This window comes from Oryzias melastigma, linkage group LG19 (genome assembly GCF_002922805.2).
Source record: "Oryzias melastigma strain HK-1 linkage group LG19, ASM292280v2, whole genome shotgun sequence".
Taxonomy (NCBI): domain Eukaryota; kingdom Metazoa; phylum Chordata; class Actinopteri; order Beloniformes; family Adrianichthyidae; genus Oryzias; species Oryzias melastigma.
This window is the reverse complement of record NC_050530.1, coordinates 8,601,073-8,625,532: the sequence shown is the minus strand read 5'-3', so window position 1 is coordinate 8,625,532 and position 24,460 is coordinate 8,601,073. Positions and strand designations below refer to the sequence as shown.

The window sequence follows — 24,460 nt, the reverse complement described above, 5'->3', positions numbered from 1 at the left end:
ATCTTCAGCACAATAATTGACTAGTGAGAGGGTCTCGAAAGTCCCCAAAACCGTCTGATAATCGACCAGTTTCAGAGTGCCACCCCCCTACCCCTGTGCTGCCACCCTACTGCCACCTTCCATCTGTTAGAAATCATACAATAGCAGCATGGGCACTCAATAAGGGCAGTTGACATGAGCTGCTTTGGCTAATTTAGGTTTTTCTTTTTTTGTTTTTTGGGCTGTTTTCTAATTTAGCTAACATTTCAGCTACATGCTAGCTGTTTTGGCTAATTTAAGCTTTATTTTTTGATTTTTTTTAGGCTGTTTTAAAGTTAGGCTAACATTTCAGCTACACACTAGCTCTTTTGGCTAATTTAAGCTTTATTATTTGAGTTTTTTAGGCTGTTTTGGAGTTTAGCTAATGTTTCAGCTACATGCTAGCTGTTTTGGCTAATTTAAGCTTTATGTTTTGAGTTTTTTAGGCTGTTTTGAATTTAGCTAACATTTCAGCTTCACGCTAGCTCTTTTGGCTAATTTAAGCTTTATTTTTTGAGTTTTTTAGGCTGTTTTGAAGTTAGGCTAACATTTCAGCTACACGCTAACTCTTTTGGCTAATTTAAGCTTTATTTTTTGAGTTTTTTTAGGCTGTTTTGAATTTAGCTAACATTTCAGCTACACACTAGCTCTTTTGGCTAATTTAAGCTTTATTTTTTGAGTTTTTTTAGGCTGTTTTGGAGTTTAGCTAATGTTTCAGCTACATGCTAGCTGTTTTGGCTAATTAATGCTTTATTTTTTGAGTTTTTTAGGCTGTTTTGAATTTAGCTAACATTTCAGCTTCACGCTAGCTCTTTTGGCTAATTTAAGCTTTATTTTTTGAGTTTTTTAGGCTGTTTTGGAGTTTAGCTAATGTTTCAGCTACATGCTAGCTGGTTTGACTAATTTAAGATTTTCTTTTTAAGTTTTTTGGGCTCTTTTGTAATTTAACTAAAATTTCAGCTACATGCTAGCTGTTTTGTCTAATTTAGGCTTTTTTTGTATTTTAGGCTGTCTTGGAGTTAGGCTAACATTTCAGCTACATGCTAGCTCTTTTGGCTAATTTAAGCCTTACTTTTGGATTTTTGTAGGCTGTTTGGAGTGTAGCTAATATTTCAGCTACATGCTAGCTGTTTTGACTAATTTAGGATTTTCTTATTAAGTTTTTTTGGGCTGTTTTGTAATTTAGCTAACATTTCAGTTACACGCTAGATCTTTTGGCTAATTTAAGCTTTACTTTTGGAGTTTTTTGGGCTGTTTTGGAATTTAGCTAAAATTTCCGCTACATGCCAGCTGTTTTGGTTAATTTAGGCTTTTTTGTTTGTTTTTTAGGCTGTTTTGGAGTGTAGCTAATATTTCAGCTACATGCTAGCTGTTTTTATTTTTCTTTTTTGTTGTTTTTAGGCTTATTTGGCATTTAGCTAATATTTTAGCTGGCTATCAGTTTCAGTATTTTCAGCTATTAGCTTCAGTGTTTTTAGCTATAAATTTCAGCATCTTTAGCCATTAGCAGTATCATCTTCAGCACAGTAATTGACTAGTGAGAGGGTCTCAAAAGTCCCCAAAACCGTCTGATGATCGACCAGTTTCAGACTGCCACCTTTCAGCCACCCCCCTACCCCTGTGCAGCCACTCCACCCCACTGTCATGTTAAAAACACCTTAGTGAGGTTCTTTAAACTGCCACAACAAATGTTGATTTCAAAACCTGTAATTTGTGCTACTGTCTCTTTAAGGAGCTCCAGCTCTCTGAAAGGCTTTTGATTGGTCGGCTGATTGATAGAAAAGGAGGGGAGCTTAATGGTAGTTTTTCCATTTGGAAGTGAATAACCGTAAAGCAGAGCGGTGATGACGTTTTCTTGAACGTTCTCTCTGCAGATCGAGGAGGAGATGCTGGCGCTGCAGAATGAGCGCTCAGAACGCATCCGAACCCTTTTGGAGCGTCAGGCCAGCGAGATCGAAGCCTTCGACTCCGAAAGTCTCCGTCTGGGTTTCAGCAACATGGCACTGAGCGGCATCCCCGGGGACGCCTATTCCAAACAGGGTTACTCCAACGCCGTGCCGCCCAGCTCCCGCTCCGCCGGCCACTGGAGCCACGGCGTGCACCAGCAGGGCACGCCCTCCCAGCAGCTGTCCCGCCGCAGCCACAACCCCAGCGGTGGAGGAGACCGCAGGAGCGAGTCCTCTTCCTCCTCCCACGGCTTCGGGATGGCGATGGGGCACGGGCGGGACGGGAGGGAGGTGCACCACTCGTCCCGCTCCTCCGCCTCCTCCTCTTCCTCCTCCTCCTCCTCGTCTTCCTCCCACCACCAGCGCCACCACCTGCCGCAGCACTACCACCACCAGAGCACGCCGCAGCTCTACCGCGAGCGGGAGAGGGATAGGGATAGGGAGAGGGAGAAGGAGAGGGAGCGGGAGTGGGCCGGAGTCCGGGGCTCGGGCGGCGACCTGGCCCACCCACACCCCCTGCCCTTCTCCCATCACCTCCCCTCGCGCTCCTCCTCCCAGTCCCTGGCCATGCTACCCCCGCCGCCACCCGCTCCCCCCTCCATCTCTGGCCCCTCATCCTCCTCGTCCTCCTCTTCCTCCTCCCAGGGAGGGATTTACGGCGGCGGTGGCGGATTGGCCGTGCGTGGGACCCCCAACCTGATGGCCTTGAGGAACAGCCCCCAGCCTCTGAGGAGGACGGCGTCCGGCGGGGGGCCCGGCGGCTCCGGGGGCAGCGACGGCGTCCTGAGCCGAAGCACATCCGTCACTTCACACATCTCCAACGGCTCCCACCTGTCCTACTCTTAGAGGGGGAGGGGTTTGGGTTGGGGGCGGGGCCAGGTCAGGAAGGTATCTATCAAACGCAGCTTTTTTTTTTTTTTTTTTTTTTTTTCCCGGACCGAGGTGAGAATTTAGGAAAACCAGCGTTTTCTCTTCACTCACAGGAGACCAGCAGACGTCAAGACAACTGAGCTGCGGCCTCTTTTTCTCAGAGGAGGGAAGAATGTAATCACCTGTAATCCCACTGGATTAAGATGATACTTGATGAACAAAAAACAGTTTTCTGTTCAGTGTTTCAATCTTTATTATAACCTGTACAAACGCGAGCCAGGGCGTGTAGATATGGGACTCTAGGCCTTTATTTACAACACCCGTGTCTTCTTCTATGATGTTCTTTGCAGGAATGGAGAAAGAGAGAGGTCACGAGAGGTTAAAAAAACAAAATACTATGTTGCTTTGTGTATGTAAGTGTATCTGTGTTCAGATATTATCTCGAAAGCATTCAGAAATTGGAAAAAAAAATGAAGTTTTAGCCTTGATCTTGCTGGATTTAAAAAAAACACGTATTGGTTTACAACTGCTGTTATTATTACCACTATGAATATGATTTCATTTTTTTTGTATCAACTGTGACAAAAATATAATTGCTTGGAAAATCACCAATGCCTTTAAGGAGTTCTTAAAGGGGATGTCGTGCCATCAAAAAGGATATTATGACACAGAAAGTTTTAGGTGAATTATTTATGTGGATATGTATAGATAATTTTAACGACAAAAACATTAAAAAAAAAAAAAACAATCTTTTTGGCATCCATGGCATATTATCTAAACAGCATAAAGTAGGTGTCTGCAGGAGTCAAACCAATGCATGAACTAAATGTACCAAAAAAAAACAAAACAAAACAAAAAAAAAAATCACATTTTAAATGTAACGACATTTAAAAATCACTTTTTTTCTGTAAATATTTAGGGAAAATATTGGAGAAAAAGCATACTGTTGTTTTATAGAGTAACTAAGACGATGATAGTAATTTTGATATACTCAGACGAGTCGATGATTTAGGACAGCAGATTTTCTATAAGTGTCAAACTTACCATAACTAATCCTGGTGTAACTGTCGTCGTTTTTCTTGCGAGAATCAAAACGCCCACTTTTACTGTAAAGAAAAAAATGCTGTTGTCAGTTGTGGTGTGTATTTAAAGTATTAATGATTATTAATAAGAGATTGTTAATAATTGTTAATGTATGTCTGTTTAAGCGGTTGAGTCTAGGTATATTGACACTTTTTTTTTTTAAGAATTTGAAAAGACACTCCTGCAGCAACTCCTCTGGACTACAAAAATACTCGGCCACTGGAATGTAAAGGCTAGTTTTCCTTTATTCGTTTGGTGGGTTCAGGTTGGACGCAGCAGAAGCGACTGAGCTGCTGTGGGTGGCGGCGCAGCAGCGGTGACCGTGGCGGCCCGTCCAAACCAATCAGTGTTAAGTTATGTTTGTGAGGCCCGTCGTCAAAGGAGATCACTTTTGATGCCACTTCTTCTTCTTTTTTTTTTTAACTTTATTTAAAAAGTACCCTGTTTGTATGACTCAGAAACACCAGCTCAAGACACTTCCCTATGTACCTTTATGCTCGGTTGGAATCTCAGTGCATGCAAAAACTCCTTGTATAAAGACTGGGCGGGCTTGTGATGGCCTTAGTGTGTGGAAATCGGTGTGATTGTGTTTCTAGACGGTTGTTGTCCGTGTCAGAGGTGGAGGTCTGGATTCCTGGATGAAAGATGGACTCACCTCTGTTGTGTTCAGATGCTTATTGAACATTCACTTCATGCAGTTCCAAACGCAGAGGGCGATCACAGATGTGGAAACGGAGGTCGGGTGTTTTCAAAAGTAATTTAAAAAAGATAATAAATTGATATTAACACAGTAAAACGTCTCTGTTTGTTGTGTTTCTCTTCATATTTGAAAATGTCCACTCGATTCAGAATTGATATGAATGAAATCAAAGATCTAGATTAACCCTTATGTTGCGTTTGGGTCAAAATTGACCCATTTCCACACTTGAAAACGGGTCTGCCAGACCTGTTTTCAAAATGTTGATTTTGATTATCCTTTACATAAAGTGAGATCAAATTTGAGATGTAACATTGATGTTTAAGTGTAAACTCAGACGGAAATGTATATGAAAAATGTCTGCTTCTTCACTTTCTATGCAGTAAAACTGAAACTTTTTGAAAAATTGTCCATGTTAACAATAAAACACACACACACATATATATAACGTTTTAAGCAACTCTTTGATAGTGAAGAATTAGCCTTTAATCTAGCTTAATTCACAAAACAAAAAACAACTGTCAGTCAAAATATGTAGAATAGAAAATGAAAAGTCAAATAAAAAGCTTTTTTTAATTCAAAATTTTAATGGACAATAAATTTGTGGTTTATTTTCTCCATCCTCACCATGGTGGAGTTTTTTGCAGCAAGTTTTTTTTTTTTTTTTTTGCTGCAAATATTTACCAAGACTGCTAATGTATTAATTGCATTTTTAAGCATTTTAATTCAGCTCCACTTCATCTATCTTTCATTATTTTTAAATGTTGTTCGCTTCTGTATGAATGTGCAATTAGCTTGAATATTATTATGACTTTTTTAAAGTTTTTTTTTCTTTTTTTTAAACATTTTTGTTGCCTTCAGGTGCTTTATTGCTGAATCTGCCGCTCTGACGTCACTTTTGTGAGCTGGATGGGAGGAGCCAATCACACCGCCCTTTAAGATGCTTCTGTCACTCCCGTCTTCAACATTCATTAAAAAAAATAATAAAAATATACAATCACAAATTATTAAAAACAATTGGACAAATAGAATTTTTGAATGTTACCATTTCTAAAATTAGCAGATCCTTGTTTTAATTTTCTTTTTTTTATTTCATTGTTTAATGCTGGGCTTATTCCTTTGTTATAATTTATTAATAAACTTTTTATGCGTTGATTTATTTAAATAAAATGTTTTAAGATATGAGTATAATGTATTTTAAATCTCAAAAAATAGTGACTCGTTCCGGATATTGTTGTTTTCCCCGTTACAGACACATTTGGTTTGACCCAATGACTGCATATATTTATATATAGCTCTCATATGCAGTCAATGGTTTGACCCGTTTGACCCCTCCTCCCCTCGCCCACCCACGCACGAGCGAGGCCTGGCCTCCAAAGGGGAGGAGACAAAACCGGGGGAGGATTTTACGTCGGCCAAAAATTCCAGGAGTGAAGCGGAGGCGAGCGGAAATGAGGGGGGTGTCCAAAGAGGAAATCCCATCCCTTTAAGAGCAAGTGGGACATAGCGGTGCGAAAAGGAGAGGAGGGGGAGAAGAAAGAGGAATTAAAAAAGAAAAGGAAGAAAGAGACAGGGAGGGAGGAGGGAGAGCGGGCGATAAAAAAAGAAAGATGACATCCTCGCGGCTGAACGGCCGAGGTGGAGCGATAGGCTGCGGCCCGGCGAGAGCGCCGCTCGCCGGGGTCAGGGCTTGAATCCAACATCGAGGCTTCGACAAACACCCGATTGGCCTGTTGTGGGGGGAAATCGGGGGAGAAAAAAATCACAAATTAAAGCAAAGCATGACCTGCTGTGCTGCCAGAATCGTCTATTTTAACTCATATTCGCTTTTTTTCGTGCGAAAAAAAGCATTTATTCCGCGTAGGTTTGTTTGGTGTGTTGCTAAAGTGTGAACCCGTAGTTCGGTTGGAATTTGAGTTTTTGACAGAAGTTTAGCGGCTTGCTAGCTCGTTTGGCTCCATTTGGGGTTTAAATGAATTAAAGTTAGGAGCCAAAGTGCGGGAAAAAACAGACGCTTCGTGGGCTCGGCCTGCTCCACCGCTGCCCGTGTGCTGCAGCCTGCTTCAGTCAACAGCTGCGTGCGTTTTAATTAAGGCGACGTCAACGACGAGAGAGGAAAAAAACACACATTAGCATGCGGCTTTATTCGCGTTTCTGTTAGAATCCCGGAGCCTGTCGTCCCTCCTGCTGGACAGGCTAGCGTTAGCACCCCTGAAGGACACATCCAAACCATGCAAAAGCTCCCCGATCTCAATCAGGAGTTGACTTCATAATCTCCATCGCTGTAGCTCAAAATGGATGCTGCTTGGAGCAATTTTCTCTTCCAGGTAGGCTTTGTTTTTTTGAGAATCGTTTTTGTCCTCCTTTGATCTGACTTTTCCTCCTCTCAGGCCTTCTTCGGTGCTTTCTATTCTACAGCATCTTGCGCTGCCACCTCGACAAGATAATGCTGTGTGACTTGTGTTTACATTTGGTGATGGCCTTCTTGCTTCTCCAGAGTACTCCCACCCAAAACCAAGTGGAGGGGAGCCTCCAATCGGAGCTCATGCAAGTGCACACGAGCTCTCCCCAGACCCCACCCACAGAGCACATAGCACAGCCTCCTTCAACGGTGGACACCACCGCTCTCAGTGAGGAGCCCCTGCCCGGTGAGAAACACAGCACCTCCTCTGCACACCTGAGGAGCATCACCTGCTTTCTGTTAGGTGGAGCTAATGAAGATGGAGGAAGTGGAGATGAATTAAAATGCTTAAATTAAAAATATTTAGCATTTAAAGTAGTCCTGCCACAAACGATTATTTTAATAGTCGACTAATCACTGATTATTTTTCCGATTAGTCGACTAATCGGGTCATAAGCAAACTGGATGTAAAGCACAAATCTTAACCATCATTAGCTTTAAACTAACTAACCAGCTAAAAATTAGCTAAATGCCAAATTAGCATAAAAAAACTGAAAAAAGTTAGCCAAAACAGCTAGCATGCATCTGAAATATTTGCTAAACTCCAATATAGCCTAAAAAAAAGCCATAATTAGCCAAAAATAGCTAGCATGCCGCTGAAATATTAGCTAAACTCCAAAGTAGCCTAAAAAAACATAATAAATGCCAAAATAATCCAAAAAGCTAGCAGAATGCCATTATAACTTTACTACACTTTGACTCCATATAATATAAAGTAACGACTAATCGACTATTAAATTAGTCATAGACCATTTTAATAGTCGATTAGTCGACTAATCGTGGCAGTCTTAATTTAAAGACTCACACTAATGAAAAATGTGACATTTATCTCAAGAAAAACAAGCTTAAAATATCATTTTTGAGTATTTCTTATATAAATTGTTGTGAATCTGGAGCTAATTGGAAAAAAAATGCCATCTAAACTGTACAGCTGTGATAGTGCTCGCCATTTTTGTTGCACCAATAACGTTAGGTTGGCATTGTGAGAGGATGTAAGATAACAGGAGATGGGAAACAAAGGGATGATGGGAAATGGGGGAAGGCTCACTCCTCGTCAACGGTTTGGTCCACAACTGGTTTCTAATAAACTCCTGCAGAAACTATGTCCTTAACAAAACTTTGACACATCTATTTAATGTATTAATTTAATCGTTCAAATTGTATTAATTTCTGGAAATGACTAGTTTTTTTTTTTTATTTTCACAAAAATGTTACATTGTTTGAGCATTTTTTATTGTTCAAACAGCCAAAACACATTTTACCAGATTTATGCAAATTTATGGTTTGATCTCATTCAACGTAAATGTTTTTTTGTTTAATTTCTTTGTTCTAAATTTTACTTTTGGATAGTTACAAAATGAGTTGATTAAAAAACATGTAATTATTAGAAATAGTTTTTAGCGCTTATATATCTTTAAATGAAAAAAGTTAAATTTGAAACCAACAGACCAACCGATAGATTTTTGGTTTTTAAAAATTAAACCTTTTAATACTTAAAATTTAATTATAATAGTTTTATTGCTTATTTAAAAGACCCACAGCGATGTAATCCAAAACATTCACACTGCTTTTTAAAATTAGGATTATGATGTTTTTAGCCAAAATAAAAAAAAAATGTTTTCTATGATATAGTTTTTACCTCTTGTGCTAACTTGTGCACACCAAATGTTAACTTGTGCCCCCAAATTAGTATTTTGTGTCAACTTGTGCACACAAAATTCAAGTAAAATGCATATTTGTGGCTACAAAATAGCAATTTGTGTCCACAGAATGCTAATTTGCTCAAAAGTTTTTTGTTAATGTCATCTCCAGTGCTCCGTAAGCTTTGAATATAATTGTTTAATTATATTTATCTGACATTTTGGGTTTTTTATTTTTGCTGAATAACAGTTTATACACTGTATAGTCATTTAAAATAAAGCATATGTCTGTTTTATCATTTGTGGTTTATATCAGACCTGTTTACATTTTGAATTACATAACTAAGGAAAATATGTATATATTTTTTTAAATAAAACTGAATTTGCTGTTTTAATTTTTAACATTTGGTTTTTTTTTTTACACTTTTTTCTGTGACAACTGACTTAGAAAGTGGCTTACAGGAAATCTCTTAATAATAAACGTCTCTGTCTTCCTCCCCTGGTCCCGTCAGTTCCGGTGAAACCAGTCTCCCGGACGGCCCGCGCGCAACACATCTGTGCCATCTGCAACAAGCAGTTCAAGAACAACTACAACCTGCGGCGGCACCAGTCGGTCCACACTGGGGTACGCATGAAGGACAGGGCCAGAGAGCAGGCGGAGGGAGCAAAGAAGGGTGCAGCCGGCCAGGTGGGGGTGGTGGCGGCCCTGCCGGTGCTGTCGGTGGGGGCCGGAGGGAGGGCGGAGAGGCCCGCTGTTCCCCTCTCACTGCTGCACCTCTCCGTGCCTCCCCCTCTCGCCCCTCCCGGCGTGCTCGCGGGCGCCCAGCAGACTCCCCTGGGTGGTCAGGATGGTGAAGGGATTGCCATGGCAAACGTAATGGCTAGTGTTAACCCTCATGCTCCGCCTCCTGCTGCTGTCGTCATGGCCACAGGGGCGACAGTACAGGTGGGTCAGGGCCTTGTGGAGACGGCTGTTGTCGAGCCCAAACCTTCAAGCACGCTGTTTCTTAAGCTGAGCCCTCAAAGTGTCCGATTTTTAACATTTTGCCACAATTTTCATGAACGCAGATCTATTTAGGGACCAGACGCTTTTATTGGAGTTTGATGCTGGTCCCCGGTTTAAGAAACACTGTGCTAGAAGCCCCCCGCGCTCCCCTGCATGTTCTCTGTAATCCGAACTGTGTGAGCAGGAATCCATTCTCAAACAGATCGATGATGCCGTCGTCTGTGTGTCCTTGCATGATTTCAACAGGAGACGCGATTACGTCGCCGTAGCTCTTGATAGTGTCAGTAGAAGCAGAGATGACTTCACCTCTGAACTCCCTAGCAGGTTCATCAGCTTGTTTTTTCTGCCTCAGCGGCCCGCAAACCCCAACCCCAACCCGGTGAAGAAGAACCACGCCTGCGAGACGTGCGGCAAGGCCTTCCGGGACGTGTACCACCTCAACCGCCACCGCCTGTCCCACTCGGACGAGAAGCCGTTCTCCTGTCCCATCTGCCAGCAGCGCTTCAAGAGGAAGGACCGCATGAGCCACCACGTGCGCTCCCACCAGGGCGGCGTGGAGAAGCCCTACATCTGCCCCCACTGTGGCAAGGCTTTTTCCAGGTGATCCCGCGGATCCAGTGGGTGGGGCGGAGGCTGTTCTCTGTTCTGACGTGTTCTCTCCTGTCTCTTTATTTTAAGGCCCGACCATCTCAACAGTCATGTCAGACAGGTGCACTCCTCAGAGCGACCCTTTAAGTGCCCCGTATGTACACATTTTTATACATTTCTTTTAACTTTTATAACCCTTTAACATTGGAGCTCCGATGTTTATGTTCTTTAAATTACTGTAAATTTTTTATTTGTTAACACAATCAACATAATTCCAGTAGATTTTGAAGGAAAAAAGCGGCATTAAGCTAATATTTCAGCTATATGCTGGCTGTTTTGGCTAATTAATGCTTATTTTAAATATTGTTTAGGCTTTTTGGAATTAAGTTAATATTTACATGTAAGCTTTTTTCCAGTTTTTTGGCTATTTTGGAGTTTAGCTAATATTTCAGCGACATGCTAAATGTTTTAGCTATTTTTTTTTTTTTTTTAGGTTTTTAGACCTTTTTGAGTTTGGCTAATATTTCAGCGATATGCTAGCTGTTTTGGCTAATTTAGGTTTGTTTAAAAAAATAGGCTTTTTGGAGTTAGGTTAATATTTACACGTGAGCTGTTTTGGCTAATTTAGGCTTTTTTTTTACAGTTTTTAGGCTATTTTGGAGTTTAGCTAATATTTCAATTACCTGCTAAATGTTTTAGCTAATTTAGGCTTTTTTTTTAAAGTTTTTTAGGCTGTTTGGAGTTGGGCTAATATTTCAATGACATGCTAGCTGTTTTGGCTAATTTAGGCTTATTTTAAATATTGTTAAGGCTTTTTGGAGTTTAGCTAATGTTTCAGCTACATGCTAGCTGTTTTGGCTAATTGAGGGTTATTTTTTTGTTTGTTTTTTAGGCTGTTTTTGAGTTAAGCTAATATTTCAGGTACATGCCAACTATTTTGCTTTTTTCATATTTTTAGGCTATTTTGGGGTTTAGGTAATGTTTTAGCTACATGCTAGCTGTTTGGAGTTAAGCTAATATTTCAGGTACATGCTAACTGTTTTGGCTAATGTAGGCTTTCTTTGAACGTTTTTTTTAGGGTTTTTGGAGTTGGGCTAATATTTACATCTAAGCTGTTTTGGCTAATTTAGCCTTTTTTTGTTTTTCAGGCTATTCTAACATTAAGCTATTTCTTCAGCTACATGCTAGCTGACTAACTTAGGTTTTTTTGTTTAAATTTTTTAGGATAATTTGGCATTTAGATAATGTTTTAGCTGGCTATCAGCTTCAGCGTTTTCTGCTATTAGCTTCTGTGATTTAGATGTCAGCTCCAATGTTTTTAGCTAGTAATTTCTAAATTTTCAGCTATCATCACTAGCATCTTCAGTGGCCAAATTCATCTTACAGCATTCACACTAGTATTATCGCAGGTAATGCTATATCTCTAGTTAATAATTATGTTAAAAAGTTACGGTTTTAAAGTTTTAAAAATTTCGTTTCAGAGTGTTTAATAAATGTTTATCCTGTTCGGCCCTCAACCTAAGGTGTGTTTTGGATTTTGGCCCCTTGTGCGATTGAGTTTGACACCCCTGACCCCTGTGTTTAATCAGGTTTGGCTGTAGAAGAACTTTCCTATTTTCTTTGGTTTTCTCTTCCATCAGACCTGCGAGTCCAGCTTTGCCACCAAGGATCGGCTGCGCGCGCACATGATCCGGCACGAGGAGAAGGTGCCGTGCCACATCTGCGGGAAGCTGCTGTCGGCCGCGTACATCACCGACCACATGAGGGTGCACAACCAGTCGCAGCACCACGTCTGCCACCTCTGCAACCGCAGTAAGCACAACCTGGGGAAGATGGGTGGATCTTAAAAGAGCCCGGCCACCATCATGCTGCATTCAAACGGGACGCAATTCACACATCAAATTTGCGTCTGCCGCCTTTCTTTTGACGGGCGCCAAATTTCCTGCTCAATAGCTCAACTCCCCAGCTGTGGAGCAAACGCCAAAGTTTTTCTGGACATCATTCGTTGCCATGGACAACATGAATGAGCAAGTAGCCCCAGCAGGTTAAGAGAAAATGGTCCGTTATAGAAAGTGGCTGTTATCAGTCAGTAACAGGCTTCACTTTATCTTCTTCTTTTGTTGGATTATCTCATGAAGGGGGCGGGGCCTTTCGTTTGAGCGCACACTTTCCTAATTAACCCTTCTTTCTGCTCCTCAGGCTTCACCACCCTGACGTACCTCCGCGTTCACGCCCAGAAGCACCACGGCCAGGAGTGGAAGGAGAGCCCAGGAGGCTTTGGCGGTGCGGCCTCTGGCAGCGTCCTCGTCTGCCACCTGTGCGGCGTCCACTGCAAGACGCCAACCCAACTCCAGGGCCACATGGGCACCCACGGCAACAACCAGGGGGCGCCCAGCCCCGTCACCTCCAACGTGGCCGCCAGCAGCTCCGTCTCCCTTAGCAACATGGTGACGGCTCCCACTGTGTACGTGACGGGTAACACGGTGGTGGACCTGCTGGTGACAGACTGCTCTAGCATCGCCGCGCCGCAGACCCACAGTTAGCGGCAGACTGTCCGAGCAGAGACCAGAGGAGGGTGAAGTCACTCATAGATGACGCCATTTTCCCACATATTTTATAGGTAAAGTTAGGTCTAACTGTGCTGGAGCGCTGGCCTCAGAGGAAATAGCATTTAAGGACACTAACGTGGATGTCCAGATGTCCGACGAAGGCGTGGTTTCTAGAGAATGCATCCCTCTTCTCTCTCTCTCCCTCTCTGTCTTACCTTCAGCTCTTTCGGCAACAGCTGCTCTCCGCAAGTGCACCAAGTACTGTATATCTCACACCAGCTCTGATCTTTACCTCCATTTTTGCAGCAAAGAAGGCGTTGGAGAAATTGCAGGGAGGGACAAAAGAGAAAATCAAAGAGGAAGTTGTTGGACGTTAGGAACCTCCTGCATGATTTCTTTTTTTTTTAATTTTTTTTTTTTATGAAAGCTCGTAGGTCGTTGCATTAAAAGGTACAGAAGCGTACGAAGAGTTGAGTTCAGGAGCGTCAAGCACCTTAAATCGTTGTTACATTCACTAAGTTTTCTTGGATTGTCTTGCTCTAAAAGTCTTCCTCTCTGGCCTTTTTTTTTTTTTTTAAGTAAAAAAACAAAAGGAAAAATCAAGCTTCTGACATGGCGAATCTTGCACCCGAGTACTACCTTTTGCATGAAAACGAACTAGCTCTGTCATGCTTACTGTTAGGGAACTGTCACCAGGAAAGAGAAAAAATAACAGTTCCACTAAGATAGTTAGTTGTAAACAATACTATTTATGAAAGTGTTGATTTTTGCCATTCATTTGACTGTGACCATCATCGCCATAGTCCTTTTGTTTCGTCTTTGTAGCCATTTAATTCAGTGTATAGCACACGTCATCATCATGAACTTTCACCTTTTGACTTTTTAGTTGTGTGGCATTGAAAGGGCTTTTAAAGTCAGGAAACCGGTGATTTTTAGGAATCGGCGACGCCGTTCAGTATGCTGTAAAACAAACCCTGGTTTTGTACTGGAGTGCTTCTTTCCTGTTGTGTGTTAATACTTTCACATTTTTAGGGTTGTAGTATTTTTCCCCCCTTTTTTCTTTGTATTTCATGTTGAGAAAACTTGTGGTTTATTACAGATTAATTTTAGGTTTTCTACATTACACGCAAAAAAAAAAATACCTCTTCTCTAGGATTCTGTACAGCTCTTATGATACATCTTAATGCCTTATCGTACTCGACTGCATTTTAATTCTTTTATGATAAAAAAATATTTCAAATCTTAGTCACGGATTCATTAAGAATATTAATGGGATGTATTTATATTTATATTTTTATATTTCTCAACAGTATGCATGTCTAAAAGGTGGTTAGAGGAAAAAAAATAATGATGCTTACTACAGTCATAAATATTTTTTTTTTTGTAGATGAAGTAGATAACATGTTCTTATTTTGTAATTTTGAAAATTTAAAGTAAAAAGAGCGAACAGAAAATGGTGTGTGTTTATCTTTGTATAAATAAAACTGATGATTGAATAGAGATGTGACAAATATTAATATATATTTAATTTTAATTGAGTGCTAAGTATCACTTAAGATTCCATCATGAAATTTCATAAAAGGTTAAAATGTTGACTGATAATCTCTGATAGCTCCATACCTGTTCTGGTACTGAGATACACTTTAAGTATCAAAAAATGCTGCATTTTTTATATTTCACACTATTTTTAGAGCAGAACAGAAAGTGCAAAACAATGTACAAGAAATGTTTTTATTTTTATGTTTGTGTTGAATAAAACGGCCATCATTTTGTTTAGAAAGATTTAAATTTAATTTAAAAAATGTTAAATATTAATTAGGAAAATTGAAGTCTGTCTCTGAAAAACCTTGTAACTCATGGTTTTTAATTGGAAATTGAAAAAAAATAACATGTATTGGAAAACCTGAAAATAATTTTCAAAAAATAAATGAAAGAAAAGCCAAAGTTAAAACAGAAAAACAAAACAAGAATGGAAGTCAGAAAAATTACAACAAAAAAAGTGAAAAAAAATAGGTTTAAATTGTAGTTCCTTCAGATAAAAAGCTTATATGAGTGTTTTTTTTTTTTTTTTACAAAACCCTCAGGTTTTTAAACAAAGCCTGGGGTCTTAATGGGCTAAAAGCATCCTATATTACGCAAGCAGGCCATAAAGCTGAGTGTAGTTCTCTTTTAATGTCTGCTTTCTTTATTCTAAAGGCCAATGGGGTTTTTTCACTTAAAACCTTTTCATGGGTTTTGTATGGATAAGACAGAGAGGCTTCTCTTCCATACGTGAGTCGATGACCACTCAGACATCACACGATATGGAAATAGAGCCTCATCTTTTTTTTCTAAAAGTTTCAAAATCCTGTAAATCCTAAAATTACTTTTAATTTATGAAGCATTTTTTAAAACTCGCTTTATTTGGTGTTTGTATATTAATTAAATTAGTAAAATATTTAATTTTATTTATTGAATATTTAGGTTATTTTAAATAACATTTTATGACAAGCATTTTAAAATGAAGGCAAAAGGATTAAGACAGCTAAAATAAAACAATAAAAATATTGACTTTTTTGTTTGAATTCTGACATTAAAAGATTAAATTATTCTGAAAATATACTTAAAATTGTAGGATTTAGGTTAGAACCTAAGATTTGTGTAAGAATTTTAGGATTAGGATAAAAAAAACTGTTCAAATTTGAGAACCGTGATTATTTTTCATTAAAGGAAAAATGATATGGGATGTATCACAAACCAACACATTTCTGCTGTAACATCATAGTTATCCATTCTTATGGATTAAAGTTAAAATAAAAGTTAAGTGTAGTTCAAGTTTACTTAGTCTTTACTTAAAAGTAAGGCAAAATACTTTAAATTTACTTAGTTTATATTATCTTAAAATGTTTCAATTTAGTCTAAAGAAGTATTCAGTTAATTTCCTACACTACACATACATGATCTTTTTTAAACTTGCTGTATTTATACTCAAGTATACTACATAAAACAAACTCAACTTTTGCTAAATATGACAGAATTTCATGATTAACAAAATTTTAACATAGGAGAAACCTTTGTGATGAAAGTTAGAATATTTTTAGGGGTGTAACGATTCATTTTAACGATTCATATCATTTATGGTTGTTGATACGATTCACAGTATTTTGAACAATCCGATTCACTGACCTAAAATCGATCCAGGACATGTTTAGCCAAAAATTCAACCTGTGTGACTTTAGAGATAAATACCTGGTACTGAACACTGTAGGTGATGTTTTCCAGATTCTTTGTATTTCTTAAAGGATAATCAAGATTAAATTAAATATGTGTACAAACAAACAAATAAGCAAGAAATAATGGCAAATCCATTCATATTTTAGTTTCGCAGGTTTAGCGAACTGTTGTTTTTCCACATCAAAATGATACAATCTGAACATTATTAGTCTTTGTAAAATTTGAAGGTTTTTGCTGCACTGCTATTTTTTTAAATATAGATTATGATAGATTTATTTTATTTTGAAATTATATTATAATGACGTGGATTCGATTAACAACTTGTCTGAAACAGATCAATCTGGTTGGATTGTAGAAATCGATTTTTTTATTTATTTATTACACCCTAGAAATTTACTAAAAAATTTGGAGAGTAGGAAATATCAATTGCAACTCTTGGAATTCTGGGATTGAAATAGGATTTCTAATAGTAAAATTATAAATAAATCTGATTAATAACATTAAAGTTGGAATTCTGAGGGTTGATTTAGTATTCTAAAAAATAAAGTTGCAAATTCTGGTGCAAGATTTAATTTTTTCAAGAAAAATGCTACATTTTTTGAAATAAATGTCTCGTATCCAAGTTTGATTTTCTCCTCCTATAAAGCACTCCCTTAATTAGAGGATTTAGCTGCAGTGGCAATAATTCAATACACTGAAATCAAACTTCTTTGTAAATCAAGTGTTGCAGAAAGCACTCACTAAAATTAAATGTTTGAGTAATGGCTGGTTTTATGTGTGGCTGATTTAAATAGACACATTTTAGAATGAAAACACTGATTACATCTTTTTAAAAAATGGAAGAATTTGGACGTCAAATACTAAATTTGATGCAAAGCTGTGACTGGTGCACGTTTCTCAGTCATAACACGAGCTGGTGGTGGTGCTGCTGCGTGGACCTGTAGGAAGCAGCTGGCGCAGCAGTACACAGTGTTGAGTCAACGTTACATCTGGGAGGCTAAAGCGGCGGCATCTCTGGTGCACCGAGGCGAGACGGAAAGGATGACATAGCGGCACAATCGGCTACCGTTAACATCTGGATCAGCTCCCCTCGTTATTACTAGTTTCGCTTGTTTTTTTGTTGTCCCCCCTTTTAAACAGTTAGATAACTTGTTCTCTTTTACGTCAGCTGGGTCACCGATGCTCTCCGCGAGCACCTCTCACGCGGATTTTGATCAAAGTTGCTGCAAGCTAGCTTTAGCTCGCTGCTGCTAACCTTCAAGCGGTGAAGTGGCCAAACAAACATGCGGATCATCGAGGCCGAGACCCCTGGGATATCCTTAAACGCTTCCCGCAGGACACGACTTTCGACTGGCCGCTGACTGGATTCTACAGAGCCGCTGTGTAAGCATCGCATCATGTCTCTCGAACATGTGCAAACTCCTGCTAGCCGCGCTGACGAGATCGGGTAGCTAATGCTAAGTGCTAAAAACAAATGATAAGCTAACAAAAACAGTTAAACGTTAACGCGTTGCCCTCGTTAATAACAAACAATTAGCCTCTCGTTTGTTAATATTTTAGGGTGTCATCACTCTACTTGTTGTGGTTTTGTGTTATTTTGTTGTCTCGGTTGTGGTTAAGTAAGCTCCCAAGTGCATGTTTAGCTTATGCTAACGCTGTTAGCGACATTGTTAGCAAGCGATATGTGAGCTACACTTGGAGCCCAGAAAGACGAAGGGTGGTATATGTTAGTGAGCTGCACACATGCTGGCGACTGTCTGGCTCGGATTTTCTCCTCCTATCACTCATACTTGACTATTAATTTTGTTCCAAGAATGTATTTGTAGCCGCCTTGTGCCAGTTAGCTAAAATATTTAGCTTGTTTTGTTGAACTCTTATAAGCAGAATTTTAGGTTTTGTGTTTGTCAAGTGTTTGCTCTAGCACAATTTAGGGGGAAAAATATGTGTAGGGTTTTAAAGTTTATCTAACATTAGAGTCATTTTGCGCATTTTTAATTATTTTTGTCGGAAGCTACTATCCACCCGGTAACCTCTAATGCAGGTGACATTGTTTAACGTTGTTGCCACGAGCGATGAGGTCGAGCTGCCTGTGCGATGTCGATATTTTTCCACGTTGTCAAATAGCGCATTGCGTATTTTCTTGCTAATAGATTTTAAGTTGTTAATCAAAGCGCTTAGTCGAGTGTAAAACAACTGCGAAGCTTGCACACATGTTTGACTTAAGGAATGAATGAGCAGGAGGTTCGTGCTGCTGGCAGCGGATGGAAAAAGCATGTAAGGCCTGATGGGCAGTTAGTCATTGTTTCCCATTTTTTTAAAAAAACATGTCACAAGTTTTTTGGACTTAAACTTTAAAATATATGCTGAATCCTAGCTCCAATTGTGCGTGAACAAATGTGTATAAAGTGCTTTGTCACATTTCTTAAAGGTGTTATTAATCTATACTTCCGGTAATAAATGTAACCCTACTTCCGGTTTTAAAAAGTAACCATAACATTAATTTTATTTTGAAACCCTATCAAAATATTACAATATGTCGAACATTTAAATGCTACTTTTTACTTAAATTAATTAATTTAGTTTAAATTTTACAAGTCAGAAGCTTAAAGTACCACTCAAACTATATGTTTTCTTTTTTTTAATTGTTCCCAGTTATTGTTTAATTATGGTTAGGCAATTTTTAGCCCAAATCAAAAAAGTATGTCGTTTTTAATAATACATTTTCTGCACATCAGCAGGAGCTCATTAGAAATTCACCTGTAGGTAGTGGGCGGGAGTGTTGGCATGGAAGTATCCTTCCTTAAAATCCCAGCATTCCTTTGTTTACACGCTCTCCCGCTAGCTTACAGTCCCTCACAACCCTAAGCTAACATTAGCATATGAAAAAAATAACATCGCTATGCAGCCTTAAAGTTTTGAGCCAGATGGAAGCTCAGACAAGGAAAACGAGGACAATAACGGATTTATTCGTCGATCATTGGATGCTTCAGAATTGGAGCGGAGAAGGGAGACTGACCCGCCCATGAAAGATACTGCATCACAAATACGAGTTTTTTTCAAACCACTCATTTATTTTTGCTCCTGATCCATTACGATTTGAATAAAGAAATACTCAGAAATGCTTTTTTAATCATAAATTCTTTTGTGTCTTCCATCATGACAAACATGCTACAAGAATATAATAAAAACATTAGAAATAGGATTTTCATTGGGTCTTTAAATATATTTTTTTTCCCCATGTCCCTTTGCAGAAAATCTAGAGTCATGTCAAGTGTTGAGAGGAGATAGTGCTCATATGTCGTTATCTCAAAAGGTGCAGCTAAAACAAAACACCAGGGAGTTGTCAGTGGTGAGTTTGTTGCCCGTTTTCATTCCCTCCACCTCAATGTGTGTGTTTTGTTTTTTGTTCCAGAGAGGACGGAGAGCGACGGATCTCATCGACCAGATTGCCTGCTGAACTTTTTGCCTGTCAGACAGATTGCAAGGGACCATGCTGATCATCTTGGCTGCTGGGTCTGTGTTCTTCCCGGGCCTTTTCCTTCTGTCCAAACAATGCTTGAAGTCCATCCCGGCGCTGAGATGGAGCGAAGGAGATGCAGTCATAGTGTCAGCCAGGTTAGACCTTCCAAAGCCGTGTTTTGTGGAATCACGAATGTCTTGTAACAATAACACCTGTAAAAGTAGATGTGAGCTCAGGTTTTTCTCATTTCAAATGTTCTTGAATTTTAGGTTAGTGTCATCGATTCAAGCAGTCATGGCCTCCTCAGCTGGATACATCATTGCTTCCTCCTGCAAGGACATCATTGAGGACCAGTAAGTTCTTCTGCTAGTTACCCATTTTAAGGATTTTTGGTACATAAGATTTAAAAAAAATACATATTTTTGCATACATAAAATAATCAAAGCACTAAAAAATCCCCAGATTATCAGTTCTTTTGACCCTATGTATTTACAGTTTTTTAGGGCCATTAATCAATTAAAAATTAGCGAATTTATCACAAACTTGGGGCAAAATTAATCGCAATTAATTGTGATTTATTTATTTTTATTTACAGTATTTTCCGATCACTTATTATTTGCGAATAATCACAAAATTAAATTTATATGGCATGACAACGTGCCAGATCATGGATCAAATAGTCCGCTTTTTGTGAAAAGGCGATTTAAAACAAAAAAAAATAACAGATTATTTATTTATTTTGTAAATAACCATGGTATAAGTGGGAAAAGAACCCAATGAAGTGTTTTAATGCACGCTGTGTTGACATTTTTAGCTCACTTTTGTTTCATTTCCTCCTTTCTTTTTAACATCTCAATCTGTGATTTTACATAAAAGCTTTTTTTTCTTGCAGGCACTGGCTCACCAGCAGTTACATCATGTTCGCTGTCCCCTACTTCGTGTACGACATCTACGCAATGTTCATGTGCTACTGGTACAAGCTGCGGGTCAAAGGGCACGAGGAGGCCGCGGCGGCGCCCCAGCACATGCGCTCGGCGCTGGCTAGCTACCTGCGCCGCGAGTTCCTCATGGTCCTGCACCACGTTGTCATGGTCACCGTCTGCTTCCCGGTCTCTGTGGTAAATGTCGCTTCTCGTCTTTTGAACTTAAAACGAAAGAAATACATCTTGTTAAGCAAAAACACGAGCTTATTTTAAAATAATTATCCTTTTTCTGTCCAGTTTTGGCGACAAGGAAAGGGGGATTATTTCCAAGGTATAATGTTTATGGCTGAGCTCAGCACTCCATCTGTCTGCTTAGGAAAAATACTCATCCAGGTAAGTGTTTTTTTTTGTAACATTTCTGTGCTTTAATTTAATTGCATGGCCATCCTTCTCACTAAACGTCTTCTTCACTCTCTTCCCTTCTTTTCGACACACTGAAGAATTTATTTCTGATCCTTCCAGGCAGAACACAACCTCCAGTTAGCTCTGAGTGCAACCGCAGGCTTTAATTGGTAATACGGTAGACTTAAACGCAGCTTCAAACCTTGTATTTGTTGAGTGTTCCGGCGTCGGGGGTGAAGGCTGCCTCTGCTTGTGTAACAGCAAACATCTGTTAGCCTCTGAATCCAGTCTCCTGCTTTAAGCCTGGATATACGCAGCATCCGCGTGTCCTTCTGTCCTCTGCCTGTTAGCGTCCTGCCTCTTCCTAGCTGTGGATGTGGCCACTTAATAAACAACTGTGACCTTTTAGACTCCCCTACTCCCAATGAGATCGAAAAAGAATAGTTTTTATTGATGTTTAAGAGGAATTTACCAGAGTGAAATGGGACACATTATCCTGCTGCTTCCTCTAGAAATAAATATTTATTTAACTGAACTTGTTAGCCCCCCATAGTTGGTGTTTGTAGTCAGTATGAACCAGAAGTCTGCAACCTGAGGCTCCGGGGACTTTCCAATGTGGCTTTCTGGTTAAATAAAAATACACTTTTTAAAATTAAAAAGTAACTAAAGTAAAAAGAAAGTAAGTATTAAAGTAAATCAATCAAAAAAACTTCAACAGGCTTTTGACTACATTACCCATAATGCTCCGGCAATCCATCATGCAGTGCTTCTTTGTAGTTTAACAAAATCAAACTAAAACATTTTGTCAAATTTCTGAACCACTGAAAACCGATTCAGTCAGTAAACACAACCAACACTCAAACTTAAGGTGGACCAAACTAAAAGGTGGATTTTCTGAATTAATAAAAAAAATACATGGAACTTTTGGTCCAAAAAAATAATAATTGTCACGCATTTAGCTCTGATTTAAATTTGGTTAATTAGGTTTAGATATTTCTGCCTGAGATTCATCACAAGCAGTAAGATGAACAGTTTTATTATTGATTTTTATTTTAAATAACTACAGATATTACACTACCTAATACTACATTTGCTGAATTTAGATGATCATGTGTGAAGCAGGATGTCTTTTATTTTAAAGAAGTCATGTGAACCTATTCATACCAGGTCATATTTAGAAAAAATACAAATGTTTCTGTTTTTTAATGCCAAAAAACACTATATTATTAATATTTATAATAATAGCATCATGTACATAAATCTAAAGCAGCGTCCTTTTTTTCTGAAGAGTGAACTAAGATTTTGTGGTCAGTTAGAAATGAACCCAAACGACTCTCTAAGGGTCAAAGGTTGCCGATCTACTGGTTTAGACCATCAACTGTATACAGAGAACTGGACTGAGTGAGCGTTCCAAACAGGAAGTACCTGCTGGTTCCTACAAGCCAAAAACCAATAGATTTCTATTAAGCCATAAACAACGAATTCTCAGTCAATAATAGAATAACCACTCCTGCCCTGCTACTTTTTTTTTTTTTTTAAACATAATCCTGATTTTTTTTTTCTGTAGTTCAAGTTATAAACTGACCAATCAGATATAGTATGTGTTAAAGTGTGTGTTTGTACGTCAGTTTCCCAGATTCTGCTTTTGTTTTATTTCATTTTTTATTCATTTATTTAAGTTTAATGGTAAAAATAGAACCAATAATTAAAAAAAACAAACTATAAACCGCTTGACAAACAAAAGGATGTTAATACGTCTCATAAATGAAAATGGTAGTTATACACATATTTAACAATAGACAGACAAAAAAAGAACAAAACGATCTTTAAATGAGCATCCATGTTATTTAAGTATATGTCCACATCTATATACATACATATTTATATTAAGTTTTTCATTTGGTTCATTGAACAACCTCAAAATTAAAAGTTGAGGTATTCTTTTACTCCATCTCTCATTAAAAATATCCGTCTCCATGCAAAGGGAATCGGTCAGTTTTTCTTTTTATTTTATTGTTTGTGCTTTTGATATTTTTGCACTTTATTGTGAAATTTTATTGCAGTTGCTAACAATACATAAAGTACATTTATTTGTTCTCTCCTGAAAATATCATTAGGTTTCACATCAAGAAGATGTACTGGCATTTCCTTTCCAAGCCCACTTTCAGGTGTTTAAATTTCATGGTTGCCATAGAAACGTCGACTCAGACCAATCACTGCTTCACTGATGATTTCTGGCTTGTCGGCGTCCATATCCCAATTAAATTTTGTTGGAGCCAAAAATAAACATTTTTTTTAAATCAGTGATGTCACGCTCCCTCTGTCCAGTTCTCATGTACAGTCAATGGTACACAGGCTGATTTAATGCGTAGAATAAATCATTTAACATAGTGAAAGATTAACATTCTCAGCTTTGACCCAACTGTGCTGCTTGCCTTTCTTTCTTTCTTCTCTCCTCTCCCAGTACAAACAGCAACACACTCTGCTGCACAAAGTGAATGGGGCTCTAATGCTGATCACTTTTTTCATCTTTCGAGTCCTACTCTTCCCTTACCTCTACTACGCCTATGGAAGGTATGTTTCCTTTTCCTTTCTGCCGCCGCGCCGCGGGTCAGAGCGTCTTGCATCCCGGTCTGTGACGCCCCCTCCCTCTGTGTGCAGGTACGCGTCCATCCCCTTCCACATGGTCCCGCTGTCGGTGCCCTGGCACTGTAACCTCGGCGCCGCGCTGCTCATGGCGCCCCAGCTCTACTGGTTCTCCCTGATTTGCCGGGGAGCCCTGCGGCTATTCCGAGGCACCTCCCGCTCCCAGAGGCCGACCCCGCCCGGCGACAAGGAGCTCCAGACAACGCACGGCAACACGCTGCCGCAGCCCGCCAACGGCTACAACGCGCGCTCGTCCGAGCCCGAGCTGGCCACCCACTGAGGGGGGGAGCTGGGGAGGGAGGGAGGGAGGGTGAATGTATCAGAGAGCGTTTGAGGAAAATAAAAAAAAAAAAGGAGGGAAACTTGAAACAAGTGGAGACGACGGCCTCAAACCCAGCTGAAGTATTCGCCGCCAGCCGGCGTGTGAACCAACGTGCGGCCGACCTCCGGGTACTTCAGCTCCGTTTCAGTATTCTTCGATGTCATCCGGCACTGTGACAGAAAGTAAGATGCACTGACCTGAGAGGAAACGGCTGGATGTACAGCGAGCGTAGACGGCTATTTCCCTCATGTAGATTACAGTCCTCTCAGCCTCACAGGAAGAGCAGGAACATAGGAATGTATTATATTGTATGTTAGTACGTTTGCTGTAGACGGAAGGTCCCATTCAGCTCAAACATGAAGAAGACCTTCAATTAAAAAACAGAAAAAAACAGAAAAAAAAGAAAACCCATCCCAGCTAAGCAGTATTTTGACTTGTTAGTGTTTATAATCTGTATCCTCAATGTAGTCACCGTCACTCGAACAAAAATGTAACCGACCTGCAGACATCTTTAGAAAGGGAGACAATGTCACGATACTGTTCTGCTGCCTTATCCTTCTCCCCCGGTTTTATTTATTTTATTTAATTTTTCTCTTTCAGCCGAAGAAAACAAAAACGCACGGCGTGATGGTTGTA

General features: G+C 39.4%; 3 protein-coding genes across 5 annotated transcripts in view; all 3 read left to right on the top strand.

Moving 5' to 3' along the window:
* Nucleotides 1–4,713, top strand: part of taok2b (TAO kinase 2b) — a 28,679-nt gene extending 23,966 nt beyond the window's left edge. For both annotated transcript variants that reach the window (XM_024284736.2, XM_024284737.2), the window contains exon 20: nt 1,893–4,713. In XM_024284736.2, coding sequence (XP_024140504.1) covers nt 1,893–2,810 — 918 coding nt within the window. In that variant the 3' untranslated portion in view covers nt 2,811–4,713. The remainder of the gene's footprint in view (nt 1–1,892) is intronic.
* Nucleotides 4,714–5,265: 552 nt separating this feature from the next.
* On the top strand, nt 5,266–14,354 carry maz (MYC associated zinc finger protein). The gene is made up of 7 exons (XM_024285514.2): nt 5,266–6,941; nt 7,112–7,262; nt 9,228–9,340; nt 10,074–10,321; nt 10,400–10,463; nt 11,950–12,121; nt 12,509–14,354. The coding sequence occupies exons 1-7, from the start codon at nt 6,909–6,911 to the stop codon at nt 12,850–12,852; spliced, it is 1,125 nt and encodes a 374-aa protein (XP_024141282.1). The 5' UTR covers nt 5,266–6,908; the 3' UTR covers nt 12,853–14,354.
* Nucleotides 14,355–16,971: 2,617 nt separating this feature from the next.
* Nucleotides 16,972–24,215, top strand: tlcd3bb (TLC domain containing 3Bb). Of its 2 annotated transcripts, none has more exons than XM_024285469.2 (7): nt 16,972–17,454; nt 19,484–19,686; nt 19,801–19,884; nt 20,424–20,649; nt 20,752–20,847; nt 23,321–23,430; nt 23,518–24,215. In XM_024285469.2, the coding sequence occupies exons 2-7, from the start codon at nt 19,562–19,564 to the stop codon at nt 23,780–23,782; spliced, it is 906 nt and encodes a 301-aa protein (XP_024141237.1). In that variant the 5' UTR covers nt 16,972–17,454; nt 19,484–19,561; the 3' UTR covers nt 23,783–24,215. The 2 variants fall into 2 exon arrangements, with proteins under 2 accessions (XP_024141237.1, XP_024141238.1); XM_024285470.2 differs by lacking the exon at nt 16,972–17,454 and adding an exon at nt 17,679–18,345.
* The last annotated feature ends 245 nt before the right edge of the window (nt 24,216–24,460 follow it).

What these genes read in the sequence shown, in the direction of transcription:
- tlcd3bb (XM_024285469.2), top strand. Translation starts at nt 19,562, where the DNA reads ATGCTGATCATCTTGGCTGCTGGGTCTGTGTTCTTCCCGGGCCTTTTC. An exon ending in GCAGTCATAGTGTCAGCCAG is followed by an intron (nt 19,687 to 19,800) that starts GTTAGACCTTCC and finishes CTTGAATTTTAG; the next exon opens with GTTAGTGTCATCGATTCAAG. An exon ending in AAGGACATCATTGAGGACCA is followed by an intron (nt 19,885 to 20,423) that starts GTAAGTTCTTCT and finishes TTTTTCTTGCAG; the next exon opens with GCACTGGCTCACCAGCAGTT.
- maz (XM_024285514.2), top strand. Translation starts at nt 6,909, where the DNA reads ATGGATGCTGCTTGGAGCAATTTTCTCTTCCAG. An exon ending in GGAGCAATTTTCTCTTCCAG is followed by an intron (nt 6,942 to 7,111) that starts GTAGGCTTTGTT and finishes TTGCTTCTCCAG; the next exon opens with AGTACTCCCACCCAAAACCA. An exon ending in CTGCCACCTCTGCAACCGCA is followed by an intron (nt 12,122 to 12,508) that starts GTAAGCACAACC and finishes TCTGCTCCTCAG; the next exon opens with GCTTCACCACCCTGACGTAC.